Here is an 11,404-nt window from a genome sequence, read left to right on the forward strand (position 1 = left end):
TCTTCCGTGGGCGGGCGCCGTGCCTGCGGCGCCCCGCGGCTTCCCTAGTCTGATTTTTTAAAGCATCCATGAAACGTGTAATAATCTAATCAAGGATGTAGACATATTCATCATCATGTCTGTGAAATCAATATCCAAATAACTTTCCTACTTTTTTGGATTCAAAGGTGAAAAGGATGCAGGACTTGACTATCCACCTTGAAACCTATCACCTTACTGTGGTGGAGACACATGACCTTGGCCTCAGGCAGTTAAGTGCTTCTACCAGTACCTTGAATCTTTTTTTCCTTTTTTTGAGATGTTTTTGCTCTAGGGCATGTGCACTCACCAAGCAGACAGAGAGAGACAGAGAGACCGAAAGTGAGAAATCACCCCCCATGGGGGATGGCCATGCTACAATCCCTTCTCCTCCATTCTCCTCTCAGGATCTTGGGCACGTACGCACATGCGCCCGGCATAAGTTTTAAGCCACCAGGTCCAGACCATGAACCTCAGTCAACTACATGGGAGTCCAGTGACATAACCATTACACTAACTGCTGGTCCCAGGACCTTGAATCTTAAAGAAGAAATGCAAATCTTCAAAGATAGCCAGAAGTTGTCTACAGTGGCTGTGACAGAAATGCCAAATCTGAGATCCAGCAGGTTCCTGGGCTGTCTAGGGATAGCACAGTCAGCAGTAGAGGTGGCAGTGCCCAGGGGACAGCTGGGAATAGACAGGTGGCTCCTTTGGTGATCTCAGTTTTACCTCCTTCAGTTTCCATATATTTTCTGAGATTTTTCTCCTGCTACCTCATTGATTCTAAGTACTAATTAATATTCTTTCAATAACTTATTTACTCTTAAGTTAGAGTTTGGACTCTGCTGTTCACAATTGTGATGTAGAGATTGTGGGAGACATCAGGCTAGTGCTCTAGCCTTGCAGGAAGTCTCCAGTGCATGTGATAAAACCTCATTTGACCCTAAATTATGTGGAGTGAAAATGAAAAAGTTTAGCCTTCACTTGGCCTTGGCTAACAAATATTGACCATAGTAATTATAATATGGTCCACACATGGTAGTATGTACTGGTAGATGCTGCCACTCAACAGGTCGAGGCCACATGAGAGGCTAGAGTTTGATTCCCAGATGAACCTAATAAGTTGGTATGCCTGCAGTCCCAGATATTCAGGAGGCTAGAGTAGGAAGATGATGACAGAGAGTCCTTGTCTAAATACATAATGTTGACAGCAGCAAACATTTATTGTCATTACGCTCTAGCAGGCATTATGCTGAGGACTCTACTTGGGATGTGAAGTGTCAGGAAAGTTCTGACACTAGAGTCCAAACATGTGGGTGTGTGTGGTATGTTTTAGACAGGGTCTTGCCTGAATTGCTATCTTCCTGCCTCAGCCTCCCCAGTAGCTGGGACCACAGATGCACATCACCATGCCTGGTTCTTTTAGACAGGGTCTCATTATGTTGTCCACACTGGTTATGAGCTCACGATCCTCCTGCCTCAGCCTCCCTGAATAGCTGGAAATACAGGTGTGTGTCATCATCCCTGGCTTTTTAGAGTGGCATGAGGATTGAACCTGGACCTCCCATGTGGCCTCAGCATGCTTAGAAGCAGCGTCCAGTACACAACCGCAGTTGGACCCAGGGCCCAAACTTTTAATCACAACTCTGTACTACCTATACCTTGGAGCTGTTTTTTACCATCTACATCATTATCACTTTGTCACAGTTATGGGCACATTGAACATGCACAATGTGTTCAGATTCACACTCTATAATTTATATCCTCCATATGCAGCCCTTGTCCCAGATACATCTCATTTGTTGGTGCCCTTCAAGTGTGGATTGACATGAGCTCTGCTGGTCTGCAGGGTCCCAAAGAGGCCTGCTTTCTGTGGAAATAAACAAAGATCACCCAAGTGAGAACAAACAAAGGGTATTTTTCAGAGCTTGCTATAGCAAAGGGAGTCAGCCAACCCCATGTGTGTGTGGCAGAGATCAAAGGCAGGTGGGGGTGTGGGAAAGCTTTGTAATGAAAGCAAGGGAAAGCTTCACATAGCCCAGGATTGAGGACTAGTGACATAGGGGAGCAAGGAGCGAAAGGTGGGCTAACTGGAAACAGGTCATCTTTGGCTCTTTCTGGTTGGCTCTTAGAAGCAGGGGAAAAAAAATGAAGAAAGTCCTGACTATTCTGAGCTGGTTGCTACAGAGGCTGAAGGTCGGAATTTTATTGCCATATTTGGTCTGGTCATTGAAAATTTGTTATTATCTTTAATTCTCTTGGCATACTTTCTTGCCAGGTCTAATTCTCATTGCTCTTGGTAGCCCCTCTGGCGGTTTGGGAATGTAGATGATTCTAGTTTTATTGAAACTGGGTGTTCCAGATCATTTTCTCAACTTTTATTGTTTTGAAAGAGGAGAAGATGGCAGAAGGGTCTTTATATCCCATCTGAAATCCACAATATTGTCATTCCTTCTGTGACAGCAGATGGTTCTGATCTGGCCACACCTTCTCATTTTTTTGCTCTTCCATTGGACCACCATATTGGTACTTTTGGTCTTCCCTAGATCTTGGTTCTGAATGATCTTTATTTTTTCTCTTTTTGCTCTGTAGATTATCTCATCTGACTCTATGGCTCTAGATATCTTTTATATGCTTTCAAATTTAAACTCCCATATAAAAACAATTACATATTAAAAATACTTGCTTGCAGGAGCTCAAACTCTTCCTCACATTAATCCATTATGTACTCTTCCCATATTCCCCAAGTAATAAAATGAAGATAATTTTTTATCTTACCCTTTCTATATAATACACCATTGAATCTTTATTATTTTTACCCCCATATTTGGACAGATCATTTTTTTTCTATCTTCCTGCTCCTTCCCTACTTCAAATCACTTTCTCCTTTGCCCAGACCTTTAGTCTCCCTACCCTGCTGCTGTCTGTCTCCAATCCATTCTTTGCTTAACAAGGAGAGTGATCCTCATTCAGTCTAAATCAAACCACTCTACTCCTCTGCTTAAAATACTTTAATAAACTTTCATTGCAATTAGGATGAAAACAGAATCATTCATCTGCTTAGCCTGTCCTTACTTGTTCTCAACCTCAGTTTGTGTCACTTAAAGATTTACTCACAAAACACCAGCACCAATCTATCAGTTGTTAAAAACACAAACTCTTTTCCTGTTTTTGTGTCTTCACAGATGCTGTTTTATCTCTCTGGCAAGGTCTGTTCTTAACTGAATGGACACCTTCTTAGGAGCCTTGTGATCTCAGCTTAAATGTTTCTTTCTCAAAGTTCTTTTCTAATTAACCAATCTAAAAACTTGCTACTTCTCTTCCCCCATTATTTTCCATCTCAGACTACAGTTTCTTTGGGCCACTCATTGTTTTGTGATTATTTTATTTCCCTGTCTTCTAAATTTAGAAGACCGCTCTTATACCAATCCATAAGCTCCAGGAAGGAAGGCAATCATATCCATGTTATTCATAGCAGTGTTTCCAATGCCTAGCCCAATGCCTACCACCTACAACTAATAAATGAATAAAACAAGACAAGAAGGACGGAAGGTAAGAAGGCAGACTCCCAGGCATGAGCGTAACTGAAGTTGTTTTTGATGTGAGATATTGGGAGTCTGGGCTACTCTCAGAATGGATGGAGTGTTCAGTTGAAGACCAAATACAATGATGTACGACTTCAGCAGCAGGAGAAACTATAAAAACAACTCCAGGGATGGCTGGGTACTAGCACCGAGACAGCTCTGATCACCTCATAATTTGGCCAGTAGAGGGTTTGATATTTTTAGATTGAAATGTAGACAAAACAGGCCTAGAGAACCAGCAGTTAGCGTAATGGCTATGTCGCTGGACTCCCACGTAGTCGACCGCGGTTCGTGTCCTGGACCCGGTGGCTTAAAACTCACGCCAGGCACGTGTGCATGTGTGCCCAGGATCCCGAGAGGAGAATGGAGGAGAAGGGATTGTGACGTGACCATCCCCCCTGGGGGGTGATTTCTTGCTTTCTGTCTCTCTGTCTCTCTCTGTCTGTCTGGCGAGTGCACGCGCCCTATAGCGAAAATCTCTCCAAAAAAAAAAAAAAAAGACAAAACAGGCCTATAACAATTATTATGACACTTCTAGTAATGGAACTAGGAACGGGTCTAAAATAGTTCATACTAAAATTCAGCATTGTGTCTGTGGCATTACCCTGACCTAAATGAGGACTCTGAAGTGAAATGTTGTTTTACAGCTACCAAGTATGAGACTGGAAGACCTTTCTTTTTATTTTTCTTCCATACGGCTTGTACACTTGCCTGAGAGAGAGAGAGACAGAAGCAGTGAGAGGGAAAGTGAAAATTTCACCCCCCGGGGGAGATGGCCACACCATGATCCCTTCCCTTCTTTTCCATTCTCCCCTCAAGATTTTGGACACACACACACACACACACACACACACACACACACACACATGCCCCATGTGATCTTCAAGCCACTGGGTCCGGAACTTGAGCTGTGATCAGCCATGTGGGAATCCAGTACTTTAACCACCGTGCCATCTGCTGACTACAAGAATTTTATCTTTTCTATGGCTGAATAATATTCTATTGTATGGGTATCACATTTTTTAATCTATTCATCCACTGGTGGACACTTACTCTGATTCCATATTTTGGATATTGTGAATGGAAGAAATCATGGTATCAACAGCATACTGATTTACTTTCCTTAGGATATATATCAAGTAGTAAAATTGCTGGATCATAGACAGTTCTGTTTTTAATTTTGGAAGAACCAACATACTGTTTTCCATAATGAATGTACTAATTCATATCCCCACACCCTTCTCTATATCCTCATCAACACTTGTTATTCTTTGATTTTCTAATAATAGCCATTCTAACTTGGGTGAGATGATACTTCATTGTGGTTTTGGTATACATTTTTCTAATGAATAGAGATGTTGAGCTGCCCTCGTCAAGAACTATTCAGATTGCCTACTTTTTAAAAAAATAATTTTTAAAGTTACATTTAATCATTGCACATCTTTACAGCATACAAGATGACTTTTCCCAGTGTGAATACAATGCATGTTAATAAAGTCATACATATTATCATGTACATTATCAACAGATAACTTTCCATTTTTTCTGTTGAAATTTTTCTCCTATCCCCTTCTGTCCCCCTTTATTCACCCCCCTCCTACACTGTTTCTAGTATCTTCAGTTGTCCTCCCTTCTATTATACCTTCCAATCTTTTTGTTTCTGCCAGAATACAGATAGTCTGTATATACTAAGTGGGGAATGCAATGCCTGTCTTCTATAGTCTGGCTTGCTTTGCTTAGTGTTAAATCTTCCATAGTCATCCACTTTGTATCAAATACCAGGCTCTTATTGTAATTTATGGCTGAGTAGTATTCTATAATGTGTATGTGCCATATTTTTCAATCCATTCCTCTGTTCTTGGACATTTGGGCTGATTCCATGTCTTGTTTTATTGGTCTATGAGCTGTTTTGTGCCAGTACCATGCAATTTTTGTTACTATGCAGCTCTGAGATAGGTGTACTAGGAGTTTGATCAGAGCAAGAATGGGCTGAGGGATGCATGGTTTGAGAGAATCAAACTTATTCTATCTACTGGATACAGGGAAGGGATTAGGGGAAAGGAAGAAGGGTGAAGGAAGAGAAGGAGGGAGAATCTAGCTTATTCCTTGTAAACAAGACTCATTTCCCAAGGTCCTTGCTGTTAGATATTAATATTGGAGAAATTACTCCAATTACTTCTTTTCCAAAGATACTCTTCTGGGACTGATTCCCCGAGGCCTTTCCAAAACTGATAAATATGCCTGATGCGGTCCTGTCTCAGCCCCTTCCTTTCTGAACTGAGGTTCAGACATCAGCTCTCAGCTCCCCCAGTTTTGTTCGGGCATCCACAACCTTATATTTGTTTCCTCTTTTATGGAGACTAAAGATCCAGATACAAGTTCTCCTGCTTTTTATCTTTAATCTGTTCCTTCCAGCACTACTGAGGGTCTTTAGAATCCTGACTGTGATTTTTTTTTTTTGATGCACGAGAAAAGTAAAGGCAGCAGAACCGAGGAACTCTGAGAGCAATAGGTAAGGACTGGGCATCTCAGGTTCCCTGTGTGTTTCTTACTTGTTCTTTTCTTCTCTTCTCCATCTACTCTCTCATGAAAATACTCACATGCTTTAAAAAGTCTTCATATAATGTAAGTTCTTACCGTTCAAAAGTAACGTAAGAATACCTCCAATTATTGAGCACTCCATAGCATTCAGAGTGCTGTTACATACCCTGTTGCATGTGATTCTCAAATCTGCAAAAAAAAAAAAAAATTGTGGATTAAATGAGAAGATTCAGAGAGATCATGTACCTTATTCAAGGTTGCACAGCTAGGAATCAAGAGAGGTGTCAAAGCCCAGTTTTCCAACACCAAGTTTGGAACTCTTTTTTCATATCACCCTCACAGTGCTTTCCCTCACACTGCAGAAGGGTTTGTATCTCTAAGGCCATCTGATCACAGAAACGCTCATTAGGCACCAACCCTTACAGATTCAGAGTGGTGCTTTCCAAATGCAGGATCAGAATCAACAAGTATAGGATCAGAATCACCCAGTGTTTGCTATAAAGGATTTAGTTCTCAGAACAGAACCAATATTTTAATGGAGGGGGCCATAAAATTGACTTCTTGTTTTAAAGGTGACCTGATGCACACTGAAGTGTGGGAGAATCTTGCCTTGAGGAGCAGAAAGCAGAAACATTGATTTCTCTGGGTGTGCTTTGGTGTTCCCTCATCACCTGTCGCTGAGGCACCTGAGAGGCATTTGAACCCCAGGCACTAGGCTATTTAGGCTGTGGACTTAGCAGGCAGAAAAGGTTGATCAAATCTTGCTCCTTCATTTACTTAGTTGAGTGACTTTTAGACTTAGCTTCTTTCTGTTTCTGTCTCTCTCACTCATAAGAGAAATAAATGAATAAACTTAATTTTAAAAAATGCTCTCTAGAGATCTGGACCTGTTTGTTTGCACAACTTTACATCTCTCTGCTTTCCTCCTCATTCCAGTCATATTGGCCTATGTTTAGTTCCTTAAACACAGCAAGCACTTCCTTCCTCAGGGACCTTGTACACACAGTTCTGTCTGTAACGCTTTCACTTGCTCAGTATTTTTCTGTTCCTTCATGTCAAAAAGGGACATCAAATGCAAAAGGTGCTTATCCATCTCTACATGGTGAAGTTAAATCTAGTCTACATATTTTCTAGTCTACATTTTAAATTTACTTTTTCTATTGCCAGAGGACTAATACAGTTGTGAAAGAGAGAGAGAGAGATGAAAGAAAGCACTCCTCAGTGAGGTGTACAATTAGGAAAATGGAGGACAATTGGATAAAACATATCAAAGGTCTTGAAAGAGTCACTCATTTTCCATGAGATGTATGTCCTGCTGAGGTTTGCATGTTCTAATACCCAAGTCAATCATGTAGTGCTGGCTGCCTTGGGCAACTTCATCTTCTAAGGCTCTTGATCATGTCCTATGTCTGCATTGTCAGAGCCATCCTCTGAATACTTCAGTCACTGGGAAGCTCAAAGCCTTCTCCATCTGTAATTCCTATTTGTCTGTAGTCTCCCTTTTCTATGGGACAGACAGAAAGAGGTATATATAGAGAGAAATAAAGCACCCCTCAGTAGGGTGTGGTCATGCTGCAATAGCTTCTCCTCCACTTCTTTATCTTGTCAGGATTTTGAACACACACACATACATTCCCAGAGTGTTTTTCAAGCCACCAGGGCTGGAATTTGAACCACAGTCCACAATGTGAAATCCAGCTTCCTTAACCACTAATCTATGGGGCTGGTCCTCTGGTTTATATTGAAAAAATTTTTTTCATTTCATGTTTCCAAAAGGAAAAAGTTCTTGATAATCTAGCTTAATCTTTAATACATTTTCATTAAAGGGACACAGAAATGGAAGGTTGTCCATTGATGATAACATGTATGATTACAATATCTTTAAATGGACTGGTGTGCAGTGTACTTACGCTGGGAAAATTCATTTTACAAGACGTGGTGATGTACAATGATTGAATGTATAAAATAAATGTTAAAAATCTTTAATACATTTTTAATGTTTGGTAAGCTATGACATACTGATCTAATATTTTATTCTAAATAATTAAGGTTTGTCTCTGTGTCATTTATCAAATAACAGAGAAACTTTACTTTCCAGTTCAAAGACTATTGTAGTAATCTGCTAAATTCCACCTGTACTTGTCTCGGTTTCTGATTCCCATCGAGTTCTAGTGATCTGCTCATTCTAGTACCAGTACCACATATTGTAGAGTTCTGATATTTGGCAAAGCAAGTGTTATTCTCTTTTTCAAACTTATTTTTATGTTTATTTTAGAATAATTTTTGATCCCTCAAAGTTCTGCTATGATTTTTTTATTTCAAAGAAGTTAAGTTTTAAATTAATTCAAGTGAGTATACACCTTTGCAATATTTTATTTTCTACCTAGAATCTTGGTAAATCTATTCATTTATTAAATTGTTATCTTGAATCTTTTTGAGTATTTGAAGGTACTGCCAATTCTTGTTATCACTGTAATACTTAGATTAGTTTGTTGATAATATGGATAGGATTGCTTGGCACTGTATTTTAATCTGACTATTGTTTACACACACGCACACACATATGCACACGCAAAGGAACTTCAAAAACTTGGCAGAAAGCAGAATTAAAGTATGAATTTATTTGTTGACAGCATTTTTTAAATCCATAGATATTTTTTCATAATATACATTTTCTGCAAACTTTTTTTGAAGACCCCATATACTATAGTTTGGAGATTTTTTTTTTCCCCCAAAGTTTTGTGTTTTGGAATTTGGTCCCTAATATAATTGCATTGGGAGATGGTGAGACATTTAAGAGGAGACTCACTTTGAAGTGGGTGAGCACCTTGCCAGATATGATTGATGTGTGAGACAGTGTTCTGAGAAAGGAAGACTGTCTTCAGTGTGGGCAGGCACTATCTGATTGGCGGGGAATATAAGAGCAACAAACAGAGGAACTGGAAAAGTCTATTTCCTTCTCTCCCTCTCTCTCTGCACTACCCGCCTTCCTCTCTTTGCTTCTGTCATCCATGTTGTAATACCAGGCCCATTATCTTGGACTTGCCAGCCTAAGTCATGAGCCAAACAAACCTCTGTTCTTTATAAACCACCCAGTAGCAACACAGTAATGGAGATTTTATATATATACATACACACACACACAGACATAGAGAGAGAGATTAGTGTGAGATAGTTTTTGTTTTTAGAGAGATTTTTTGCTATAAAGGCACGTGTGCTTGCCAGACAGAGATAGAAAGTGAGAAATAACCCCCCAGGAAGTATGGCCACGCCACAATCCCTTTTCCTTCATTCTCCTCTCAAGATTTTGTGCATGTGTGCATACCTGCTCAGCATGAGTTTTAAGTCACTGGATCTGGGACTCAAACCACAGTTAATTATGTGGGAGTCCAGTGATGTAACCATTATGCCATCTACCAGTCTCTAGTGTCAGATAGTTTTTTTTTTTTTAAGGTTTATTTATTTATTTAATTTCATTTGATATTTATTTTGTTTTGTTGAGTTTTATTTTTTAATTTGACCAGACAGAGACAGAGAAAGAGAGAAAACAGGAAACTTAGAAAGCAAACTGCCATGTCCAAGACTTGAACCGTGGTCAGCCATATGGGAGTCCAGCGCCCCTAACCATCACACCACCTGCTGGCCCCAAAGCAAAGTAACACCCAATGTGGGGCATGAACTGTCAGATAGTTTTAATGCAAAGAAAATTGATTGATATTGCTTATCATCTTGTCCTTATTCAATTAAGGGCACTTGGTAACATTTGTTGGTGCCAATGTTGCAGAAAGTTGGGGAAATGTATGGAGGCAACCAGAGCGGAGACTCAGAGTTCTTACTCCTGGGGATCTCAGAGAATCCTGAACAGCAACAGATCCTGTTTTGGATGTTCCTGTCCATGTACCTGGTTACAGTAGTTGGAAATGTGTTCATCATCCTGGCCATTGGCTCTGACTTCCATTTACACACTCCCATGTACTTCTTCCTGGCCAACCTTTCCTTCACTGACCTCTTTTTTGTCACCAACACAATCCCCAAGATGCTGGTGAATCTTCAGTCCCAAAACAAAGCCATCTCCTATGGAGGGTGTCTGACACAGCTCTACTTCCTGGTCTCCTTGGTGGCCCTGGACAACCTCATCCTGGCAGTGATGGCATATGACCGCTATGTGGCTATCTGCCGTCCCCTCCACTACACCACAGCCATGAGTCCTAGGCTGTGTATCCTTCTCCTCACCCTATGTTGGGCACTCGCTGTTCTTTATGGCCTTATCCACACCCTTCTCATGACCAGAGTGACTTTCTGTGGGTCTCGCAAGATCCACTACATCTTCTGTGAGATGTATGTCCTTCTGAGGTTGGCATGTTCCAACACTGAAGTCAACCATGTAGTGCTGGTTGCCACAGGCTGTTTCATTTTCTTTACCCCTTTAGGGCTCATGATCATGTCCTATGTCCGCATTGTCAGAACTATACTTCAGATACCCTCAGTCACTGGGAAATACAAAGCCTTCTCCACCTGTGGTTCCCACTTGGCTGTAGTTTCCCTCTTTTATGGGACACTTGGCATGGTGTATCTGCAGCCTCTCCACACCTACTCCATGAAGGACTCAATAGCCACAGTGATGTATGCTGTGGTGACCCCCATGATGAACCCTTTCATCTACAGCCTGAGGAATAAGGACATGCATGGGGCTCTGAGAAGACTCCTACAGAAACCTTTTCAGAGGTTAACATGAGGATAATGTCAGGTGTTGAAGTAGAGACAGCAAGTTTTCCTACCATGCAGAAGGCCTATGAGGGATACAGGAATTATTAGAACATACCTCCATCTTGGAATGCATCTATTGATTTGTGGTGAAGAAAAGACACTAGTAATTCAGTGTCCCCCAGACCTCACCAGCTTTGTCAATAAATAACACCACACAAACACACGTAAACTGAAAACTACATACCTCAAGGGTAGCTGTGAAGATTAAATGAGATAATGTTCAGTTCCCATGGCACAATGTCTAGCCCATTAATTGTGGGAGGCTGCGCACCAGCGAGTCTGCCGAGGTTTCTCAGAGAGCAAACAATTACCATGATTGGTTCCCTTCCAAAAACCTGACCTTCGAAACCTTGCTCTGATTGGCCACTAGAATCCCTCAGATTTGCATATCCGGCACCTCATGATTGGTCCAAAAGCAACCAATCATAACCCACTGTTAACAACCAATCACGGCCCACCGTTTACAACCAATCACAGCCCACCAGTGTGTATAT

At 40.9% G+C, this 11,404-nt stretch overlaps 1 protein-coding gene across 1 annotated transcript; it reads left to right on the plus strand.

Annotated features, from left to right (window-relative positions):
- Positions 1 to 9,909: 9,909 nt before the first annotated feature.
- On the plus strand, positions 9,910 to 10,878 carry LOC102471690 (olfactory receptor 1D2). Its single transcript, XM_006167584.3, has one exon. The coding sequence runs from the start codon at positions 9,919 to 9,921 to the stop codon at positions 10,876 to 10,878; it is 960 nt and encodes a 319-aa protein (XP_006167646.3). The 5' UTR covers positions 9,910 to 9,918.
- Positions 10,879 to 11,404: the final 526 nt, after the last annotated feature.

The sequence above is a fragment of the Tupaia chinensis genome, unplaced genomic scaffold (assembly GCF_000334495.1).
Source record: "Tupaia chinensis unplaced genomic scaffold, TupChi_1.0 Scaffold144899_1, whole genome shotgun sequence".
Taxonomy (NCBI): Eukaryota; Metazoa; Chordata; class Mammalia; order Scandentia; family Tupaiidae; genus Tupaia; species Tupaia belangeri.

Coding starts and splice junctions, on each gene's coding strand:
- LOC102471690 (XM_006167584.3), top strand. CDS start 9,919: ATGTTGCAGAAAGTTGGGGAAATGTATGGAGGCAACCAGAGCGGAGAC.